Source organism: Carassius gibelio, chromosome B5 (genome assembly GCF_023724105.1).
Source record: "Carassius gibelio isolate Cgi1373 ecotype wild population from Czech Republic chromosome B5, carGib1.2-hapl.c, whole genome shotgun sequence".
In the NCBI taxonomy this organism is placed as follows: domain Eukaryota; kingdom Metazoa; phylum Chordata; class Actinopteri; order Cypriniformes; family Cyprinidae; genus Carassius; species Carassius gibelio.
The window spans coordinates 40587662-40612729 of NC_068400.1; the positions used below are offsets into that span (position 1 = coordinate 40587662).

A 25068-nucleotide genomic window follows, 5' to 3' on the forward strand; every position below is an offset into this window, starting at 1 on the left:
TACTCTAAAGTATTCAAAATCTTTTTTTGGGCCTGTCCTTTCCTCATTCACTTCATTATATCACAAAAAGTCGCTAAAATATTCTTTGAAGTTTTATGTTCATACAATCATGCGTTTTTAACACCATTGACGTGAATAATTAATGGCAGAATTGTACTTTCAGGGTGAACTTACTACCATGTGTTGTAAGTTCTGACAAGACTTGAACAAACTTAGTTTTATACAATATAAAAGTTTTTAAAAAGTATTTTATTTGTACAAAAAATACAGGATTTGCATAGCTGTGACTGTCACAACTAGAGTATGAATAGGATGCATATTAGTATACCAAGAAATGTTGAATTAAAATGTTTTTCACTGTGCTCAAAATACACTTATAAGATACTCCTTAAACCATAAGAACTCCTTAAACTAACATTAATCTGTAAGACAAAGTCATATGCAAGGCACTCTAAGAGTAATATGTAATACTATGTATGTCTCCAGTTCGGTCTCCTCTAAACATAGATATAATGATGTCATGACATTAAAAATGGATTCTCTTTTGAAGGATGTGATGGTGGGATTTCAAATACTGAAACATTTGGAGGTCAAAACCCCTGTCCTAGTCCAAAGAAAAGCATAAATAGAAACAAAGCTGCAAAAATGTCTTGTTCTGGAAGCTGTGTAAAGATAAGTGTAAGATATGGGCTTGTTCTGGCTGTCAGTCACTGTAGCATATGCGACTCTGTGTCAACTTCCAATGCATCCCAAAATTAGCAGAGCGGCTGACTTTATTTTTAACAAGGTCCTTGATCACGTCACTCCCATCTTAACTATTTGAGGGCCATTTCAGCACTGTTCACACCAACAATGATAACTACAACAATACAGATATAGTTTTAAAAATCCTTTTAAATCTAAAAATGATGGGAAAAAATTAAATTAAATTGACAGCCAATCAGAATCCATCCTTCTTTAAAGAGCAGATAACAAAACATTAACACACACACTTATAATAAACAATGCATGGGTTACTAATTACTGTTATAGTTAACATTCTTAGTCTGAACAGACCTTTACTCATTTCATGCATTAATAAAGCTCTAATATGAGCTCTTAAAGGTACAGTAGGAAAAAAGCCCATTTATAGGGTTAGTTTACCCAAAAAAGAAAATTGTCGTTATTTACTTACCCTCATGTCGTTCCAAACCCGTTCTCTTCAGAACAGAAGTTATGATATTTTTGATTAAAGTTGAACCACACATAGTTGAATCACTGATTTGACATGCACTGTTACTGTGCACTGTGTCCGGGAACATTTCAGTTGCATTGCTCTCTATGACGGATCAGAAAGCTCTCGGATTTCATCTTAATTTGTGTTCCGAAGATGAATGAAGTTCTCATGGGTTTGGAACGAATTCAATTAATTACAGAATTTTTGTTTTTGGGTGAACTATCCCTTAATTCTAAAGGACCGAAAGAGGGAGGTAAAAGAAAACTAGGACTGTTTTGGTGCAAAAGAAAAAATTGATTAACAATATAACTGGAACTCAAAGGATAGGAAAATATGCTCGTTTGAGTTATGAAAGGACTATAAAATGTTGGGTGTGGTGCAAACTGAACTCAGAGTTCATGTCAAAAGGAGTTAGTGGACAAAGTACCTGGAAGAGGAAAAGAACAGGAAACAGTTCCTCTATGACATCACGTAAATGCCATTGTTTTTTGTTCTCTTGCATTCAAGTTTGTTTGTCGCTCCCTATGTAGTGATGACAGTAGAAAAGACAAATACTGTGTATACTCTCTGTCCTTCAGCATGACGGATAATTCAGTTTGTTCTTGCTGTAAACCACACTTGCATTTTGAGTGACAATTGTGTCTATGCACACTCAAAAAGATTTCGAACATTTAGGAATCAAGTCTTTTGTTCTTGGTGTGCGTATTTATTATATACGCATAATACAGCAGCTGTTCAACCACTGTAAACAGCATTTAAGGTTTTGATTCTAGCTCTTTGGTTCTAGGTTGCATCCTCAAAAGGAAGCGTCTTTAACTGCACGGAACATCTGTAGTGACGTTGGTTCTACTTTCTGTTTGGGGTTCTGTTCTCGCCCGACCGGGCTGTAACCCGCAGACCGACCTGTGGGCTTGAACCCAGGAGAGCGTCCAGTGGAAATCAAGCCCATGGAGCGAGCAGGTGCCTGTCGCCGCAGAAATCTGCCAGAGGTCACGAGGTCACCATAACCATGGGCGTGCGAGAAGGCGTAACCGGACCGTCGTGTGCTTCTTCGGGTGAGCCTGGCACGGCGTGGACGAGGAGCAGGCTCCTTCATCTGATGCACCTTACACCTCACCTGAATTTAACAATCAAAACAGAAATGTTCATTTTTGCACCTTCATCAATTTCAGCAAACACTTACTGTCTTTCTCTTTACTATATTATTCATTATACTACAATCCTTTTGATATTTCTATTGCTTATACAATTACAAGACCTTTTAATGTGCATACAGTACTTCCTCTCATTCTGTCTTCCTGTTTTTCTCTCAGCCACTCATTATGACTACATTAACATACACATCAAACTCCATTATAATTTGCCAACATTAGTATTGAGTCATGTTGACAGTGCAACCCAATTGCCTGATTCTGTGTGTTTGGTAATAAAATAGAATAAAAATAAAGTTTAAAATGAGAGAAATCATTGCATTCATTTTAAAGCACTATTCTGAATTCAGTTCAGCGTTTTTCATCTGCAGAAAAAAACCCCGACTTGCAGCATTAAGAATAAAATGCATCAGTGTATTTCTAGAGTCACAATGAGACAGAGACTTTTTAATTGAATTATAAAAAGAAATAAACTTGACCCTTTCCTTTTTGTGGTGGTGTCAGGCGGTTCACAAGGTGAAAAGTGTGAGTCCTAATTAAATTATCATTAAAAAAGGTGATGAAACTTGTTTGGATATAAAATTCTGAATACGACTGAAATCTGAATATAGACCTTAAATGGAATTTGATGTGCATATAAGCATAGTCAGTTACTGTCTATTCAGATTATGCTATTCTGCAAGTAAAAACAATCAGTAAAGTGAGGTTAAGTAACTCTATACCTTGTCATTGATTGTAGGACAGATCTGGCTGTAGAAGAACCGGTAAGCAGCCACAGGAAGCACACAGAGTATAGCTGTCAATGCAACAGTCAGCCAAACATTGGGCTGGTTAAGACAATTTCGGGCAGTTCCTGTAAGACACAACATACACACACTTCATACACTTCCTTTTCTTGAAAGTTAGTATGAAAAACAGCATGTGATATATCGTACACATTACAAATTATGGAATGCAACATGCAAAGCCCTGCTTACCTATGAATGCAAAAGAAGATGGACGTAACAGGAAAAGTCCATCAGTGTACATGGTGAAGGTCAAGATGAAGAACATTCCCAAACTACCCCACACGAAAAGATGGTTCACGACAGTCCAGTATGAGAGGTCCAGCCCCAACTGTCCGGAACATAGAGCAGAAATGAGACGGGAAAAGACTTCCAATCAGATGAATGGCACGCAGATCTGCAGATGTTAAACTGACCTGTACACACACAGTGACGGTGAGACAGGTTTGAGTAATCAGTGCGAATGACTGATAGTCTGCACCATCTTTGCCGTCGTCTCTCGCCGTGTCATATATGGCAGCGTAAGGCACAAAGAACAGCACTAGAGAGCTGTAACAGCTGTGAAGTGCACACATCATGAAAGCACGTTTACTGAAGTACTGACACAACTGCCCTGGGACATACAGCTGAGGGTACTCCAAACTCCAGCCAGCATTCACATCCTGGAGAAACAGAGAAAACAGTCATATTTCATTTCTAGCCATTAATATACAGTTGAAATGCTACAAGGCCTCATTCATCTTTTTAACACACAAGAGCATGGTGAATTGACACTATGTAATGTTCCTTGAAGGTTAATAATAAAAAAAAAAAGTCGGAATTCAGAATAATCAGAATTGCATTTGTTCGGACAGATATAAATTCATTTTACACACATAAAACCTACCTGGTCAAACAGACTCATTCCCAGAACAGGCAGGGCGGTGTATACCAAATTATACAAAGTGATGAAGCCTTCATCATACACTGTCTAGAAAGACCAAAAATTAGATTTACAGATAATTAGGTAAAGTAAGAAAAAAAAACGAGAGAAAAAAGAACAGTTTTCAGTTCTGCTGCACTTGGCTCACCTGAGCGGAAAAGCCGCAAAAAAATGCATACCAGAAGTGCACAAAAGTAAAGGTGAAGTTCTTATAGAAGAAGTAGCGCAGGAACTTGCACATGCGCAGGTACGACCAGCGGCCGTGCACCAGCAGGAGGCGCTGCAGGAAACGGAACTGAGCGAAAGAAAAGTCACTGGACAGCACTGCCTGCATCCCCTCCTGACCGCTGATGCCCACACCGATATGAGCCGCTGCAGGAGAAAGACCGTAAGATCAATAAATAAAATAAAAATAAAAATAAAATAAAGATTGAATAATGTGTCACATGGAACGAATATGTTAATAGCACAAACATTAGAACAGCAAAACAATCATAAACAATGAAATCACTTGTGGGAGTACACCAGCACAGACTGATGATGGTCTCAGAGCTACAATGTTATTTTAACTCTTAAACATGTTTAATAAAGCTAAAAGAAATAAATACAAATATTAAATAAATAAAAACTTGCACTTAAATATTTTTTTAATGATAATTAGATATGCTGCTTTGTAGCTGACTGAAATATGTTTCATTTGAAGCTGGGGTATATTTGTAGCAATAGCCAAAAAAAAAAGAAAACTTATATGGGTCAAATTTATTTATTTATTTATTTTTTATTGTTTTTTTATAATTAGGATATTAAGTAAAGATCATGTTAAATGAAGATATTTTTTCAAATTTCCTATTGTAAATATATCAAAACTTAATTTTTGATTAGTAATATGCATTGCTAAGAATTTATTTAAATAACTTTAAAGGTGATTAGTTGCAAATAGTTGTACCTCGGCCAAATATTACAAACCATACATCGATGGAAAAGCATATTTATACAGTTTTCAGATGATGTATAAATCTCAATTTTGAAAAATTGACACTTAAGAATGGTTTTTGGTCCATGGTCACACATGGCATATATATATAAAAGTTAAATATAAAAAATAAAAGCTTAATCAAAATATTAATACTTTAATTTAATACTAGAATAGTATACAAATAATACTAAAATAACACTGCATCGCTTTGAATAAGACTTTAAAGCAACAAATCTCCAAATGTGATTTAATATATAATATTTATAATTTTTGTACCTTTTAAAATGCCATTTTATATAATAGAGCAACACAAATAAGTTCATAAGAATGTTTATTTTAATATGCATCTATATTGTTGTCAAGCTGAATTCACCTTTAATCATGCTGACATCATTAGCTCCGTCTCCTATGGCTAGAGTGACTGCTTTCTTATATTTCTTGACCAGCTCCACCACCTGAGCTTTCTGCAGAGGAGTCACCCGACAACAGATGACTGTCCTGCACATGCAAGCCGTCCGTAAAAACTCCAGCTTCATGTTCCTCTCCAGAGCGAATGCCTAGGAACCCAAAGATCCCGCCAGGAAATAAAATGGTTTTACTTTCTGCAGCTACACCCATCTCAGCATCACATCCAGACATTAGGCAGAAGAAAGTAGACATCTCACCAGGCTGTGTCCATTTATCACCAGTCCGTAGTCTCCATTTACGATTTCATCCTGAACCACTTCAGGAGTATCACCCACGATAATCTCAGGAATAAGGAATTTGTCTTGTTCAGTATCTGGAGACATCTTTTGACGGGCATCCCTTTGCAAAAAAAGAGACCATTTAAATATAAACACAACAGAGATTCTGTGCAAACATACCTAGTAGCAGGAAAAAGCACATTATCTACATCTTTAAAATTTCCCTATAAAACACCCACCCAAATGTTGCCTTCTCCCATGTGATTTAGCACTCAATATACGATACATATTATGTCATCTGCATGAGATATATTACCTCAGTTCCTGCCTGACCTCCTCGGGTGAGTTAGCTGCAACAAAAAACACTTCGTTCATCTCCTCCCTCAGCAGGTTACATGAGTAGCCAATGTTCTCAGCGGTCTCTGTTAGAGACAGACAGACAGAAAGAAAGAAGAACGTTTTCAGAGGGCCATGCGGTAATTAATCATTAAAGGAACTTAATTAACAGTTCAGCCAACCGTGAACACACAAGAGCATGCTCACACACACACACACACACACACACACACACACACACACACATGCACACAGATGGCTAATCAGTACATTACATAATGATTATAAATGACACAAGCACTGCCCTCATCGTGATACATAACTGAATCATTGCACTTCCATAATGTAAATAGAAGTTTTTTAATGGCTTTTCATTTTTAGTTGCTTAATGCCTTTATTCCTCTCTTCAAAGCAGGAGATGAACAGCACAGAAAACGGGCAATGCAAACCCATCAGGTTTACTTACACTAAATCAGTACTGGGGATGTGATTAAGGGTCTCAAATAGCATGAATATATTTTAGAAATAAATAATGAAGCACACCTTGCTTGTCACCAGTGAGCACCCAGATTTTGATTTCGGCTTTGGCCAGCTGTTCAATGGTCTGAGCGACTCCATCCTGGAGTTTATCCTCTATTGCAGTGGCTCCTATTAACTACACAAAGAGGGACAGCATAAAAACACTTTAGCATAAAAAAACAGCTAATGCGTAAAGATTATAACCTCTAATTATGCTTTTGTGTGGTTTTGTTCATACCATCATGTCTTTCTCTATCTCCTCGTATAGTTTCTCCAGTTTCTCCTCCCGGTCCTCCAGAGCCACACTGGACTCATGGTGGCGCTGTTTCCACTCTGAAAAATATTCCTCATCCAGATCCTTGTATGCTAGAACAAGAGTTCTCAACCCCTCGCCAGCAAACTCCTACAGAGAATAAAAGATACTGAAAGAATGCACAATCAAATATATATTTAATGGGCAAGATTTAAAGTATATGAACTATAACTCCATGTAAGACATGCACTCCTATTGTGAGTAAATCTGTAGAGTTTCCTATTGAGATTCACTGCCTATGCAGACAGAAGACAGGAAGGCAGCTCACAAGGTTTTGGAACAGAGCTTATATTGTCTAAAATGTGTGAGACAGCATGTGAAGCTGTGAGAGAGAAACAGTTATTCTCTCTGTAGTCTCTGTAGGGCCCTCTGGTGTTGACTTACATTGAGATGCTCAGTAGTGACCTTCATCAGTTCGCTGCAGGAGGGATGTAGTCTCTCATATATGATGGTGTCTGCTCCTTTACAGTACAGGGAGAGCTTGCCCTCTGGATTACGAACTGAAAGGAAAATCACAAATATAAGACATATAAAATATACACAGTATGAGAAGAGCCATGGAGCCTTCTTAAAGCGACAGTTTACCTTAAAAAGACACGTTGCTTTTACACAGCAAATTTACTCACCACCAGGCCATCCGAGACATAGATTAGTTTGTTTCCTCATCTGAGCATCTGAAATTTAGCTTTACAGTGCTTGCTCACCAATCGGTCCATTGCAGTGAATGGGTGCCATCAGAATTAAATAAAAAAAAAGCTATAATCTACAAGTAATCAACATGACTCAAATTCCACGTGACAAAAAAATATGCATGTGTCATACATACAAAACAAATCCTTCATGAAATTGTTTTTACTTTAAACTATCACTTCTGGTCAAATAAATCAGTCCATAATCTGTAATAACAATACCTCCAGTCAAAAAGTAAATCACCCACTGTCTTCTCACCTCAAAACCCACCTATATATTTGTTTATTTATATAATATATTTGTTTCACTTGTAAACAGTCCTTGATCTCTATATATTTCTCTCCTGATTCAGATGAAATTACTTTCACTGAAGAATACCAATATCATGAATAGAGGACTCTTTTTTTTTTTTGGCCAGAAGCCTTGAATTTAAGTTTATTAAAAGGCCTTGATGATGGATTTGCTTATAACAAATGCACAGCTTTTTGCTTAATGGACCGGAGTTGCGTCAGATTATTGTGTTTTAACTTTCATTCTGACGGCACCCATTCATGCAAAGGATCCATTTGTCAGCAAATGATGCAATGCTAAATTACTGCCAATCTATTCTTATAAAGAAGCTCATCTACATCTTGGATGGCCTGAGGGTGAGTACATTTTCAAGTAATTCTCATTTCTGGGTAAACTGTTTGTTCAATCAACCGTGAGCATACCAATCACAGACATCCTTTTTCGCACATTGTTAAAATCCAGGATGGCTAGCAGCTCATAGCTCCTCTGAATCCCCATCTCCTCTATTGTCACTGTCTCAGGTGTGCGTGAGCGGAACACAAAGCCGAAATTACGCGCGGCCGTGACTAGAGCGCCCTCATCAGGAGACTGGGCCTGGTACACCAGATCACCTAAATTAAGAGTAAATAAATAAATTAATAAAAATAAAAAAAGTACACATACAGTAAAAGTGTAATGCATGTTTTACACAACCACTTACCCTGCTTTTTCTCTTCTGCCATGACAGTGTGACAGAGAGCGAGTAATCTGAAGAAAGCATGAGCTTCTGGAAGCTCCAGCTTTATAGCCTCTACCAGAGTATGATCGTAAAAGAAGAATTTCGGGTCCGCAAGCCGGTTAAAGGAGAAATCCACTGGTGTCATTTCCTATTACCAAAAGCAAACTCATTAACCCAGAAGACTCATTCAGATCCCTTTCGATTGTTTGAGACTTTGTTTCTCACCTCTGTGATCTCTAGCCTCTGTCCACTATAGTGGTCAATAACATCTCCTGTAGAGAAGAGAAAACACTCTTTTAAGTTCAAACAGTATCTGGCTGATTGATTGCTCCAGGGGAGTTTTATGTCTTGGTGATTATTTGAAATAATACAGGCCTATAAATATAATAAACAACTGATGCATGTGTGATTGGTCCTGACCATAAGATTTCCCATTAATGGAGCATTTGTTGAAGGTCATGATGTTCTGGGTGAGCGTGCCGGTTTTGTCTGAGAAGATGTATTTGATCTGACCGAGCTCTTCATTGAGCGTCGTGGTTCGAGCCTCAGCTGGTGTGTCAGTTCGTGCATGATACATGTTCCTGTCCCAGTTGATGTAGTAACTGTTTCCTAACCGAATTACTTCCATACTGCAATATAAAAACAGAGAATGAAAATAACATTCTTTTCTTAAATTAGTGCAAAAGTTGTCAGCATGACAATTTTAGTCAAAGGTTTTATTGAAACATTACAGCAGCATTACAGCCAAAGGACAAAAGATACCTAGAAATAATGCTGAATATTTCTTCTTTTTACAAGTTCTACAGTCCTAAAACAAGTCCTAAAACTCTGCTTTTCTCCATGTTTAAAAAAAAAAAAAAAAAAACATATACAGTGCATGAACAGACTCTACCTGACATATAATGAGATGGGCACCACAGTGTTGAGGATTATAATGTAAGACCAGAAAGTAAGGAACGCTGAAAGCGCTGTGTTCTCTTCCCGTGGAAGAAAGGCATTGAACTTTGACCCTGCGTGGTTTTCCCAAATCCCATTCCCCACAGCCAGAATAATACACATCAGAGCCAGAAGTCCAAAAATCTACAGAGATCAAACAGAGTTACCAACCATCTGTTTACTTTACATACTAACAAATGACATTAAATATCATATGAACAAATATAGACTTCAGTTAATATATTCAGTTAATTTTTCTTTTAATAGTTTATTACACTACTGTTCCAAAGATTATGGTCGTAAGATTTTTTTTAAAGAGGTCTCTCATGCTAAGGCTGCATTTAATTAGTCAGTGATATTATAAAAATTTAAAAGACCCGTTTTTGCATTATAATGCAAACCATTTCAAATTAAATTCATAAAACTGTATTTTCAGCATCATTACTCACATGATCCTTTAGAAATCATTCTAATATGCTGATATGGTGCTCAAAAGTCTGTTTGATATCAGTGTTGAAAGTTGCTTAATATTTTTTTAAGAGTAAAAGTGTTTAGGCGCTTTGGTTTATTTAATGCATGCTTGCTAAATAAAAATCATTATTAGGTCACAAATGCATACATATACTGTAGAAAGGTGAAGCTAATCTTGAGGTAAATAAATTAAAGACATTCAACTTACAAAGAGCACCAGTACATTCATGAGTCGATCGATACTTGTCCTCTTAAAGGTGCTTTTCCCACAGTTCTGCATCAGTTTAGTCTCTGGGCCTGAAGACATAACATATACATGAACCACGATACTTTTCATTCAGAACAAAAAAAACCCTAATGATTTCAATCATAAATCTAGAATATTGTTTATTTAAAAGTCGGTTTTTATCTAGTCTATTTAGTCTATGGGCTGGTGAGCCGTTTTACAGCCTCAAAAGCACACGTCACACACATTCTCCGCAGTAATAAAGAGGAATTGAACTGGGACACCAGACAGCTCCAGAGCACACACCACACATCGGCCTGAATTTATTACCTGCAAACAACACCAGGCCAAAACACCAGTCTGTGTTTCTGAGTGTGCAGCCTCTCAGCAGGACTCGCTCGTTGTCCAGAGAGTATTTCTGTGTGCCGAATGTCAGCGCGCCCGTAAAGCGATCCAGACGGTTGTTAGGAGGCTCACAGCACACCAACCCTGAAGAAAGCACAGAGAAGACCAGAGGAAAAATGTTATTGCTCAGAAGTTGAGAAGATTTGGGAGTTCAATTAAAACTTCTCGGGGTATGCAAGGATGGTAACTCTGCCTTCTCATATGCAATGCAGTGATGTGTTTGATAGCTAGGCACTGTGGAAAACTATATCAAGTATTGTTAAGTAACATTTTGGGGCATTCATACATAGTATATCTTCATAATCCAACAAAGGCAGAAATGTTGCAGATACCAGATATTTTCTAGCATTAAATGAAAATAAAAAATTCTGTTTCTGTAATAAAAAACAAATTCTAGATTAAGTTTGGAAATTAATTTAACTTAACTGACTATCCAATACAATACCCAGATATTTATAACACATAACACATTAAATTTTAGTGCCTTGCAATAATAAAATATCAGGAAAAAATTTTGGTTCAACTTTAGAGGTCGAAAACATCATTAATTTAGTCTTATCTATATTTAAAACCAGCTTAAGTTGACAAAGGCGAGACTGAACAGTATGAAATGCTGACTGTAAACCTTAAAGTGCTTGAGAAGCTGATGACGTGAAGCAATAAATAACAGTATCATCTGCATAAAGATGATATTTAATGTTAGGGATGTTATCACAAATACCATTTATGTATAACGAAAATAAAATAGGTCCCAAAACTGATCCTTGGGGGACACCCTTTGAAACTGACAGGAAATGACATACAGTCTTTCAAGACCACAGACTGTGTTCTACCTGATAGATAGTCAGCAAAACAATTTATAGCAGAATCAGACAGACCAACATTGGAAAGTCTTTTTAATAGGATGCCATGATAAACCATGATATTTGTACTTGCGGAACAAATTAGTTTACCATCTAAAACAGTAGTTATATTGCGAAGCACTTTCATTGCGGCTGTGTTGTTTTCTAAACCCGGACTGGAAGGGAGAGTGAATTTTATTTAATTCCAGATAAGTTTAAAATTTTTCATTCACTAGTTTCTGTAAAAGTTTAGATAAGGCCCAAAATTTAGATAGTGGCCTATAGTTATTTAAATGCAATGGGTCACCCCCTTTAAATATTTAATATATAAATGCTGTGTTATTACATTTATCCATCTCTGAGCAGCATACATATCTTGTAGCTATCCATCTACTGTTTTGTTTTTTTAATTCTGCTCTGTTTTTAATTTTGTTTTAAAACTCTTATAGGTTTGGAATAACGTGAGGGTAAGTAATTGATGACAACATTTTTGGTGAACTATCCCTTTAACTAGAGCAAGGAATTCTCTCTCTCTCTTTCTCTCTCCTCACCATTGAATGCAGCCAAAGACTCTAAAGAGTCTCCCATGTCTCCTGTTACAGTCAGAGACTGTTTAACCTTCAGGTTGGTTTCTCTGTGTGACAAAAAGCACAAACATAAAATCAGGCATTCAGTATTCCAACTTAATATATATATATATATATATATATATATATATATATATATATATATATATATATATATATATATATATATATATATATATATATATATATATATATATATATATATATATTCACACGGGATATTTCAGCTTCATTAAAACAACACAAAGTATTTAATATACATGCACGTACATTAAAACAACAATGCCTCTTTTCTGTTTCTTGTACTTACCCATCCAGCTCTGCAGTTTCAATGTACACCAAGTTGAGAGGTTCACTGCTGGACAACAGGAGCAAATCTGCCTGTGAGGATGATACAGAGAGACAAGGTGATGTTGATTTAATATCAACTTACATCTGATCCTAAATCATTAAGTAAAGATATACAGTTACATTACATTTAGCATAATCTAAATCTGTAAAATGCATTACTGTGACAAACTGGTTGTTCTCCAACTTTATGATGTCTCCCACTTGCACATTCATCCATTTCTCGCTTATCAGTCTATTTTGAAAGAAAGAGAACAAATTATGTCTAACGCATAAACAACATCATTCTGATTTCAACAAGTTGCAACACTCAGGGTGTGTGGGTCATGTGTTTCTATTTAACTCGACATAAATTATGAAAGCGCATTCTTGCTGAGCTTTATACTGACACATTTTACTGCAAATATGATGAAGGACCACCAAGAAAATTAATTCAAAAATAGAAATGTGAGGCATCATTCAAGCAGCCATTCCTTGTGTGTGTAATCTAGAGAACATCATGAGAACAGGTCAGAACAACAGGAAGAACCTTTTGATGCATTTACAGCTGCATCCTGTTGTGATTGATGTGTTTGTTTTGTAGTTTTAATTTAAATTTAAAATTCAAAGCATTCCTGGCTAACAGTCTGAGGAGAAGAACACTCACTAAATCCCACCTTTCAGTTTCAGGGCCAAGGTTTTGAGCTCTAGAAAGTGCATGCACATTACAATATGGAAAATGCACCTGGTTTGAGCTACAGAATAAACATAACTGAAACATTCAAGTCATGAACATATACCAAAATTAAGGTTGTATAAAAAAACATCTTGACTGCACACTGTTGAACCCACAATAGCTGTAACTGCATTTGGTGTCGTGAAATTATTAATGTTTTTAAAAGGTGTTTAGGTAAGAAGAGTGCCAAACAAAATTTGACAGCCACTCACTTTCCATTGATGAGCACATTCACTTTACGGTTATTCACCTGCCTGTCACTTCTGTGGCGATTCTGTCCGAGAGAAGAAAAAAAAACAATCTTTATTCAAATGCCAAGACGTTTTACATCCAGCTCATCCCAGTTTTTGGAAAGGCTAGACAGAGAGGACATGAGGAGTGCGATTCCCTAATTCCCTTCCACTCCCCTCAGCGGGAACATTAGGACTATTGTATTCCTGCTGAGGGTGAGGTGGCTCCTGTTAACTGTATCAAGTTTTCCAGTCCACCACTGACAAATTTTAGATCTGTGACCTTTTGCTTTACGATTTTCTGCTGCTCAGAGGAAAGCTTGCTTGATGACGCCTGTGTGCCGAAGTAAAGGGCATTTAAATTAGACGTGTACGGAGTATTGTAGTAAAAGCTGTCAGTCTCATTAACTAAATGTCAGTTTATTTCCATGATACTCCAGACCCAGATTTAGCTATGTTTTATAAAGTCTGGAGAACCTCTGGATCACATGGTGACAAAAGAAAATGATTGGTTGGGCAAAGCTATCCAGTACTACATGGTATAAAATAACCAACAAAATGTTGCAAACCTCCATGGCTTTCTTTTTACAGTAAAATACCATTTTCTTATGTTTGGTGGCTAAACAGTTTTTGTTCACATTGACTTTTATAGCTTGGGCAAACAATACAATCGAAGTCAATGGGATCAAAACTGCAAAATGTCTTCTTTTGAGTTCAGCAAAGGAAAGAAACTTAACAACATGAGGACGAGAAAATGTATGGGTGGACTATCCCTTTAAAGGAATAATTTGGCAAAAACAGTCTAATCGTAATCTGTTTCCTCTCAGGAGGGGAAAACGAAAGAAATACGAACAAAGAATGAATAGTTCCTTAGTATGTAGTCACATGTTTGTACTTACAATATCATCAATGGCATCTTTGGCTGCAGTCACTGTTAATACTAAGACGAGAGGGACGACAGTGGTGAACCAGGACAGAGAAGAAATAGCAGGAATAACCTACGAAACAATTTTTTTTAATGTGCTTTGAATGTGGAAACATGATATTAAAGGAATGGCAATAACATACATGTAGTTACTGTATTGTGAGCCAGAGACGTTACACAAATATGAATGTGAGAAGTCGTATATGACTGTGTGATTTGAGATAAAAAGAAAATAATTTATTGATGATATGATTATCGTCAGTTGTTGATCATGGAATTTTTAATTGCTATAGACACTCAATTAATTCACTAGTGTCTATGATCGCTGTACTTGCATGAATGGAAAGAGCTGGCCATGATGAGTGACAAAAATGGCTGATGTCAACTGACTTGCCTCAAAGTCAAAGCTAGTAAATGAAGTTACAGGGTCATTAGACGGTCTTTATTGTGCAAGAATTTAGTCATTTGGAATGTGTGGGGTGTGGGCTTGAAACGGGAAGTCAGGGTCACGTTAAAAACCCATTCTTTGCAATATGCATGACTAAAATAAATGTTTCAAATTGAGGAAACATCCTGAAAGAATTTCACTTCCTTTGAATTGGACAGACTTTGTATTCAAATCCCTGTACATGCATTTAGTTATTTTATAGGAACTAATGAAAACATATCAGTCTTACAACCTTTTGTTAGTGGTTCACTCAGTGAACTGTGATTTTACACACCTGTAGGATGAGCAGGAAGAGGAAGTAGGCATTAGCGATCCTCTGGAACTGCTCAAACAAGTTGAGAGGCAGAAAAGTGAAGGGGTTGTATTTGGAGGTCTTGATAGAATTGGTCTTGAGGGAGAAAAGATAAGTTAATAGTGTTGTTCAGATATCATGATGTGTTTTTTCTAAAGATTGCACATGCTGGAAGTCATTTCCCAATAGAATTATGTGTTTTTTTGTTATGTTTTTTAGTAGAAAGGTATCTAAAAATAACTGTAGTGTGTAAAGAGGAAACTGTCATGATGACACCTACAGTATGTCATCAGACAAAAAATGTATCTGAATTAGTGATTTTCTGTACATGTTCTGATTTTATACTCACAGCATATTTGAATGAGGAGTTATATTCTCTGTCATTTGCTCTGATCTTCCTCTCCACCTCTAGAAGAAAATATAGAGAGAAATTGTATATATGCTTTACAAATGTTAGGCTTAGTTAGGTTAGGTTCACTTCAGGTTCAATTCATATTTGAGTGATAAAAGACTTTGGTTTGATAGTGATTGTGCATCTACCGGTTTCTTTCTTCTTTGTACAGTCTAAGCCAAAGAATGACATGGCTACCCTTCTTCCTCTTCAAGGATTAATCATAATTTATCTGGAAAAAAGAGAACAAAACACTTTTTGGGAGTTGTTTTCCTTTCAGGAAGAGTGTGTAAACTGCTTAATGATGATGGTGATTTGAGATGATCTTTAAAGGGGGGGGGTGAAATGCTATTTCATGCATACTGAGTTTTTTACACTGTTAAAGAGTTGGATTCCCATGCTAAACATGGACAAAGTTTCAAAAATTAACTTGTACATTTGAAGGAGTATTTTTGTTCCAAAAAAACCTCTTCCGGTTTGTCACAAGTTTCGGAAAGTTTTTTTCGAGTATGGCTCTGTGTGACGTTAGATGGAGCGGAATTTCCTTATATGGGTCCTGAGGAACTTCTCCCGGAAGAGCGCACGCTCCCGTATAGCAGAGCACAGACTTCACTGATCAGAGCGAGAGCGTCGCGAAATGTCACAAAAGAAGTGTGTTTTTGGTTGCCAGGGCAAGACAACCCTGCACAGATTACCAAAAGAGAAACAGCATTAAGGGACCAGTGGATGGAGTTTATTTTTACAGAGCATCAACGGAGTTGTGCAAGTGTTTTTCTTTGTTCCCTGCATTTCGGATTGCACATTGTTTATTTCTTAAGGATAATGCAGTCCCAACGGAAAAGGGTCACGATAATGTGTTGGAACCACATGCGGTGAGTAAAACTGCTTCAAATATCTCTGTGTTGTTAACTTAGCTATCAGCGCGTAACCACATCAAGTAAACAACATGCGATGTTGTCATCAAACTGCACTTTCCACAGGCACAGCTTAAAAAAAAAAAAAAGTCGACATAAAGTGGAACTTAGTCATTTTCCAAAACCGCTAAGCAAATATATACAGTTTCAGTACATACCACATAGCATACCGCCTTTGCTGATGCTGCTCTTGTTAAATTTCAGCCTCTGGATCTGTGTCACAGCTTCCACATGCTCTCAACTCAAAAGCCTACTGGCGCTCGTGATTCTTTAGCTCCGCCCACACGTCATGCCTCTATGCGCTCGTGTTTTTCCGGGACTATCTTTCTCTTATAAATATAATAAAAATAAAGACTTTTTGGAGTTATGAAGGATGCAGTACTACTCTATAGGTACTCAAGATTAACAGGATATTGAGTGAACACGAGCATTTCACCCCCCCTTTAAGCACTTTTTAATGGATAAATGCAACCGGGGCACACCATGTATGCAAAAAGAACACACTAATACAAAAGAAAATGTAATATTAAATAAAATATTAAATATAAAAGAACATTCCCCAAACTTTTAAAAGGTAGTATATTTACACATAGACACACCACACACACATTTCAAGTTGAGGAAACAGCTCTTATGAAACCCGCCCATCGGATGATTCCAGAGTGACCTCAGCACAAGAGTTAATAATAGAAACCACATGTGTGTGTTTTAAATGTACAGCACACATGCTAGAGCACCTCTGGAAGGGCTGTTTTCCACTGCGGACACAGCGTGGTTATGCTATCCACATCACTGGAAAAAAACGAGTCATTTTGAAAACCAGAAATAAACATTTAAGGAGTTACAAATCAGTACATGTCCTACTCGAGTTTAACTGGAAGCCTTATAGGGATATAATTACCCAAAAGTGTGAATTCTGTCATCATTTACTCATTTACATGAATGCAGTTTGAAATCTGTGTGACTTGATGACTTGAGATTCAAGGAGCATAAAATGAGATTTTAACTGAATGTTCAAGCTGCTCACTTCCATTCAATGCTAGCAGACAGTACTGAATAGACCAGATAAAGCACTGTAAATGTATCATTAAATTAGGCCACATGACAATTATTTGAGAACTATTTCAGAAAAGGAAAAAAGGAAAAATAAATTCTTCATAAAAAGCCATCATATAACTACTTTCATTGGCCTTTTTGGTGCTTTTTTAAATCCTTTTTGAGGTCTGAATGCCCAATTTCATTGTATTCTTTCAATGTATGGAAAAAACTAAACAAAACAAAGGTTTTATCATTCGTCATATTTTTGATTCTACATTTCATTGTAATCTGTATAATCAACATACACTGTAAAACCTAATTTGCAATGGAATGCATAAGACCTTTCCCAATCTAATTGTCAGTAATGATTTACACAAAAAAAAAAAAAAATAAATAAATGACAGCATGTACTGAGACAGAGACAACACCCAAGCCAAATGTGCAAATGTTGTGAAGTTAATTCTGCACAACAGCACAACATGCAGGGAGTGATTTACAGGGAAACGGACAGAAATAAGGGGTCACTGGGTGAAAACAGTGAAAGTGGTTGAAAAAAAGAAAGAGATGAGTCCAATTAAACCACAGAAACAAATACAGGGGGTTCTGATAGTGTGCTAAATGACAAGGCACAGGCCACAACATGCACACATAAAAACCACAAATGCAAGCATATGTTTGCAATCACACATGCTACAGGAACACCTCGCACTGCAAACCTCACTGTACAGCAAAACTAAGAAGTAGTCATTGTAAACAAGTATTGAAACTGCCATTTTAATAAATAAAAAATACATATACATTTACTTTACATATGCAGGATGTGCTTACTGAAGTAAGGTTTGAGCAGAAGAGAAGAAAGGCAGACACAAAATCCAACCACAAAAAGAAAGAGGCAAAACTTTCAGGTTTAGTAAACACATACTATAAATCAGCCCCTCTTAATCTTTCCTTCCAATTCCAATTACATTTTTGAAAACTATTAATCGAGGTTGTGGAATTGCTAATTGAATTTTAATTTAAAGAAGAAAAATGAAGTAAAAATGCTTGAAATGGAGTAATTTTATGTCCATCATTTTAATTTCCATTTCAGGTTCCTGTGGGTTGTGCTTATTTAATTAAAAATCAATTTCAAAGGTGATTAAAAATGGTGAACATATGCATATAAATTCTAAATAGAAAAAATAAATAGTAATAGGCACACATCAACTATCCTGTAAAAATTCAAAGCAGCAATACTCTGAGCTTCCTCTCTTTGGAAGGAAAAAACAACGACTGGCAATTTTACAAACTAGAGTCTAGAAGTCAAGTGGCAGTCATTTGTGAGTTTTCTGAGGGGCTATTGTGTGCACTCTCGTTTTCCACATTTAACACAAAGCCAACAATATTTTTTTTTTTATATACTGTGCTTTCTTACGTTTCTGTGAAATGTGATTACAACACCATCCAAGTTTTGTAAAAAAAAACACAAAAAAAACAAAAGGCAAAGGAGTGTGTACACATGCGTGCCTGACTTCCATCTGAGTAAATTCAAGTTAAACAAAAGTAGTAAGATCCGGTCTCCTGAAGAGCTTTGTGTGTCTCAGAATACCCTACATGCCTGTGTGTGTGCTGGCATGCTCTGGTCAATATTGTTTCACACCACTTCAGATAATTTACAGTGCCCTGAGGGGTATTTTTAAAAGCCTAAGACTGTAAGCTGGGCCATAGACATCATAACAGAATCAAAAGAGCATGCAAATGAATGAATGAATGAATGAATGAATGAAAAGTTAAGTGTCACATGCTATTACTTTTAATAAATGTTGGTTTTAATCACAAAAACCAGATAAATAATAGGACAAGTTATGAGGGTGTGAAAACACAGACACTAAAACCACTTGATTTGAAAGTGGTTTTGAATGTAGGGCAGTTTCTTTGACGAAGGGGTTCTTTAGAATCCCACTGAAGACAAAGGTAAATGTCACTGTGTTTCTACAGTCAGTGTATCTATATATCATATCATATATATTAATGTAATGTAATCTAATCAATCCAGAGTAACAGTATAAACCCTGAATGCAAAAACACGAACAGTGCAACTGAAACTCAGTCTGGTTAATTTTGAGGGAATGGAGAAAAACATTGTGATTAACTGCTGAAACATCACACAATAGAAGGAAGTGCTAATGACAAACAAGTGAACACTTGTACAATCCAGCGTCTGTACAGACTGTGGGAAAGCCAAAAGATTAGCAAGTGCAAGTATACAAGCACAACACTGTAACATCAAAAAGTGTGAATGTTACCATACACTAAACTATCAATATAATATACAACATTCAAACTGATCACTGAACTGTCAAGTGTTTCAGTCTGGAGTCTTTTATTGCAACACGCAGCTTGTGTTGTTTAGATCAAGCATCTCAGGACATTATAAAACATGCAGAGACTTGCAGCAGGATTCCTCAGAAATGCAGTAATTGCCTAGTAGTGAGTAAAACAGTTTGGAGATGACAGCAGAACAGTGCTGGGAGAAACGACCGTTTGTCAAGTTTGGCAAGACGTGTGTAAATTAAAGCAGTCCAACTACAGCTACATTTTAAATTTATGCATTTAGCAGACGCTTTTATCCAAAGCAATTTTATGCAAAACTATTTTCTCATATCATGTGTTCCCTGGGTTTCGAACCCACAACCTTGCGCTTGTTAATGCTCTACCACTTGAGCTACAGGAACACAAATTTTAATTAATAGTATTATTAAATTAAATTGAAAAAAATATTTTATTGTATTTTAATAGTGATTAGTTACAATACAAGCTACTAACAAAAGTTAGCCTAGCAAACAACAAAACTGTTAATAGGCAAATATTTTATAATTATCATATCAAAACTGAATCATAGCTTTTAATCAAACATTATTATGAATGAATGAATTGATATCTATGAGAGTGATCAAACTTTAACAGATACAGTTATACAGCTAAAAGTAAAACAAATGAGGTGAATATTTCACTATAAGATAATATATTTTTGTAATGACAGAATCCATAAATATTTTACTCTAATTATTTTACAATAAGAATATTAATTGTTATATTGTATGTTGTTTTGGTAGTGGTGGTGGTGGTGGGGGGGGACTAAACTACTCTAGTTAACATTTCTCTCAGAGGAACTGTTTACTTTAGCCGCATTCATTGTGTAAGTTGCTATTTAGCACATAATTAGGAAAGGCATTGCAAAAATTCATTAAAAAAAACTTTACACTCACTTTTTCTGTTGGTGAAGCTGGAAAACGAAAGATTCACGCAAAGATTTAGATCAAAATCTAAACAAAAGTAACGTTAATCCACTGCGTCTTCAGCTGCTCAGATGTCAGGAGTAAATGACAACTGCTATGTTCATTATTACGTCCAACAACAGAACACCTCAATCGCTCAGGAGTCATTATTATCTATATCTGCTCTGGCGGACTGATGACCGTCACTCAGGGCGGCACTAAGGTAAGACGCCAGTACACTCTGTGCTGAAACAATACTGTCAATCAAACTATCGTGGTAGGGGCCTGTCTTTGTGATGGCACAAAGACAGATATCTGAGATCGGCTCAATTTGAGAAAGGGGAAAGATTTTAGTATATATAACAAAACTGAAAAAAACCCCGGGTGGATTTTTCTCAATATAGGGTGGTTGTGTACACACACTGCCAACACACATTTCAGTACAAACAACTTGTAAAAGAGCATGTAGCATCCGATGACCCCTTTAAAGTTCAATCTTAAAGTAACCTCCATACAAATATTTGGGTTTAGATGTTTTCTTTCCAAACTTGGCTACCAAAATATTTACTTGAAAATTTTTTTCTATTAGTTATAAAAGCATCATGTAACGCGCAAGAGATTAATACAGGTCTGGAACATAATTTACACTTCTGCATTTATCAAAGTGTCCCTCAGATATGCAAACCAAGCAAAACTCATCCACAGAGTTTCAGGCGGTCTGATAGGTTCAACCTGAATCAGGTCAACAGAGACAAAGGTATAGCTGAGACTAAGATGGGCAACTTTCCCTGCAGTTTACATATTAAATGTCTAGCGAAGGAATTTTATCATTAACTGGTGCTTTTCCAAGCATACAGAGACTGGGACAGTACAGGAAGCTCTTAAGAACCTCTAGTTATACATTAAAAGCCAACACCATCATCTCTTCCAAACTCTACTCTACTAAATGTCTGTGGAGTGAGCTGAAGGCAACAAAACATGAAGTATGCTGCTGTTGCGGTGGGATTTCATCATCATTCCCCCGCTTCAGGAAACATGCTGACTAAGTCAATCAGAAGCGGGGCATCATGGGAAGAGAGTCATAGGATGGGCAGCACAAGCTAAAGATTAATAAAGGTTAAACATCTCACTGGAGATACACGACTGAGTCTATACAGTAGATGTGTGAAGTGAATTAGTAAAATGTCCCATCGTGCAATGCTTGGCATTTATTGCCCTGTGATGGAGATCTGACTAATGAGTTTCAAGTTTCAAGTACTTTTTTCTTAGCAATTTCTGTGTGGCTGCTTATTAATCCGGGTCAAAATAGGAGTTTTAAAAACTAGTCTGACCAATTTGCAGTCAAAAAGTCCAATGGATAAGAAAACAAGGTTATTCTTTAGTATAGGGTTCAATTCACACTAATAACTAGTTGCTTATTAGCATGTCTATTATTAACATATTGGCTGTTTATTAGTGCTTATAAAGTACATATAATGCATGACATCCATAATCCTACCCAATACCCTAAACTTAACTACTGTACATTATAAACTATTAATAAGCAGCAAATAAGGAGTTAATTGAGGCAAAAGTCAAAGTTAATGGTTAGTTAATAGTGAGAATTGGACCCTAAAATAAAGTGTGACAGAAAACAATAACCTCTTCTTAACAGGCTTCATGGTTTGAGTTATTTCAAATGGTAAAAAAAGAAAGAAAACTAACATGTGAAAGTTTAACGCTCAGAAGACATAATCATGCACCACAGTATAGGGATAACAATGATTGCCTAACCAAGCATAACTTATAATAAGATGTCTCACAAGTTGTGGCATGTTGCTGTCCTTCTTCTATTGTTTTTGTTAATATTAGTTTATTCCTCACTTTTTGTTATCCTTGCTAGCAGCTCATCACATTGCAATAGGATTTAAGGAACTCAGCTACTTCTGTTTTATCTGATTTTAATGAAAACCTCTCATGAGATTTAACCATTGATCATCTAAACTAAACTTACTTGTCTAATTGCATTACACTTTTTTTAGTAGCCTTAAATGAGCTTGCTTGCATTTTAACTCCAGTCAATTAGCATAATCTCATCTCATGTTTAGTAAAGGCATTAAAGCGATAAATCACAATGAAAATGGAAAATCTATAAGACAAGAGCTGATGAATAATTCAGCCAATCCTTACAAATGGCACTCAGGTACAGCAAAAGGAGGAGAGGCCTCTCATTTTACCAGATAAAGGCATGTCATGTCTAATGACCTTTTCATTATTTATCCATTAACAATAACAGCCTGTCAGAGAGATAATCATATCTGATCAGACAGAGCCTGCTGTGTGTTGTCACTGCATTATTTATCTGCTGTATTTGACCACGAGTTATATGGGCCACCAGAGGAACTCGGGGTCACGCTACAGTCACAGACATCCTACACATGACAAACTCCTGACCCTGAGGACAACCAGACTTCAGAAACAAGTCTGGAGAATATATGCTACAGTACAAGACAAACATTTGAGTTTTGAAGTCTGTAATCAACAGTACTAAATATAAAATACAAAAACAAGCAACAATGATCCTACACAGATGTACAGTTATACCCTGGTCTTTCAAAGAGCCCAAAACACAAACAATTGTATATCCTTTTAAAAGGTAGATATTAATATACACTACCATTCAAAACTTTGTTTTTGAAAGAAGTCTCTTTTGCTTTTAGAGTGTAGGATCATTGTTGCTTGTTTTTTTATTTTATGTTTAGTACTGTTAATTACAGACTTCTTAAAAAAAATAAAATTATATATATATATATATCCAGGTTTGAGTTTCACAGGATGCTTTAGAGATGATTAGAATTTGATAATTTGATGCTAAAGCATTTTTTTTAAATATATAAATTATATATACAGTGTATATATATATATAATACCATTATTATTATTATTTCATTTCTGTATTTATATTATAAAATCCCTAGAGACTCCCCACTAAACAGGCACACAAGTCAGTTTGAGGTGTAGTACACTACAATATCTGCCAAAATTACAATGCTTTCAGTGAATTATATAAGATTTCAAACATTGAATCTTGTGTTATAAAAATTTATCAAATGAAAATATTCATTAAAGTATTCATAAACTTTTTTTTTTTTGTCACAAAATAAAAGAACAGCATTAGTTCTCACCTGGTGTTCAAGTAACTTCAGGAGAGCCAGTTTCTCTGACAGCAGGCCGGTTAGAAATGTTGTACAGTCCAACAGAATGCCAACTTCAAAACCTCTCAACTTTTCTCAACGAAAACAAAAACCAAAAACTCGTCCTCAGTGTATTTCGTGAACCACCCACCCCTTTTTTTTAAGACTGCTGACAGACGAGAAAAAAACTTTCATTCTCACACCCACAATTTTACTTCCTGTGTTTTCCAGGACAGTCTGACGAATCCCCCTCTACTGACCTTGACCCCTCGCTGCACCCCTTATCTTTACCCTCAGGATTCTTACCGTAAATGTCCAACGGTGACATGGTATTGTGTGTAGGTCTAGCACTTCTTTCTCCAGCCAGAGATCGCTAAAATCAGCCAAACAGTCTCCTCCTCTTTGTCTTGCCCTCTTTTCTCCTCCTCCTTTCTCTGGCTTCTCAGTCTTCCATCAGCTCTCACCATACGTTGATGGGAAACAGGGAGTGCAGGCATCCAGCCTAGAGAGAGAGAGAGAGACCCCACAACACACACACTAGATAAACAAGGAAGAGGGGCGGCAACTTGCAGTGATCTCTTCTGTTTCTCTTTCTAGCTCCACTCCAGTGATAGTTAATCTGAGATAACATTTACTCTTGGTTTTCCTGTGTTATGAACTCACACTGTCAAACTTTTAAGATCTCTATACATCTCTCAGTCTCTCTCTCTCTCTCTCTCACACACACACACACAAACACACCCACTTACTAACTAAGTATCGATTTCCTGCACACCAAAAGGGAAGCTACCCTTTTTTTCCCCCATTCCTCTAACAACTGACAAAGTACAGCACAACTAAGCATGTTCACTGTGACTACAAGGCCATACGCGTTCACTTTATACGTTTACTTGACCATCTAATATATATATATATATATATATATATATCATATTTTGCTCACTTCTTTGTCCCCAAACTATAAACAAGTATTTAAGCATAAATTTAGGTAGAAAGCTAACACAGGCCAGTGACGTATTTCCATCCTGTAAGTGAACAATCATTATAATAGTCCTGATACAGCACTGCTCAAAAATGCTTGCAACATATTTCATGAGGAAATGGCTATAGGTAACTTTATTATAAACCCATTAAAAAAAAAAAGGTTAATCATACTATTCTAACCTATTAAACACTCATGAGCATAGTAACGCACACACACACACACACACACACACACAGAGAGAGAGAGAGAGAGAGAGAGATAGAGAGAGAGAGAGAGAGAGAG

At 36.4% G+C, this 25068-nt stretch overlaps 1 protein-coding gene across 3 annotated transcripts; it reads right to left on the reverse strand.

Annotated features, from left to right (window-relative positions):
* Positions 1 to 230: 230 nt before the first annotated feature.
* LOC127957941 (probable phospholipid-transporting ATPase IM) lies at positions 231 to 24491 on the reverse strand. Of its 3 annotated transcripts, XR_008153898.1 has the most exons (29): positions 23793 to 23961; positions 15569 to 15651; positions 15378 to 15436; positions 15011 to 15124; positions 14263 to 14361; positions 13346 to 13407; positions 12581 to 12653; positions 12381 to 12451; positions 12035 to 12117; positions 10567 to 10725; positions 10219 to 10307; positions 9496 to 9683; positions 9024 to 9232; positions 8829 to 8875; positions 8586 to 8751; positions 8308 to 8496; positions 7289 to 7404; positions 6830 to 6994; positions 6616 to 6727; positions 6053 to 6158; positions 5716 to 5857; positions 5424 to 5607; positions 4223 to 4446; positions 4039 to 4122; positions 3569 to 3814; positions 3345 to 3483; positions 3090 to 3220; positions 727 to 2333; positions 231 to 696 (listed from the first exon to the last, which is right to left on the reverse strand). XR_008153898.1 is itself a non-coding variant. In XM_052556665.1 (28 exons), the coding sequence occupies exons 2-28, from the start codon at positions 15609 to 15611 to the stop codon at positions 2013 to 2015; spliced, it is 3621 nt and encodes a 1206-aa protein (XP_052412625.1). In that variant the 5' UTR covers positions 15612 to 15651; positions 24108 to 24491; the 3' UTR covers positions 231 to 2012. The 3 variants fall into 3 exon arrangements, 2 of the variants coding, with proteins under 2 accessions (XP_052412625.1, XP_052412626.1); XM_052556665.1 differs by lacking the exon at positions 23793 to 23961 and adding an exon at positions 24108 to 24491 and having other exon boundaries at positions 231 to 2333; XM_052556666.1 differs by having other exon boundaries at positions 231 to 2333; positions 23793 to 23962.
* Between the last annotated feature and the right edge of the window lie 577 nt (positions 24492 to 25068).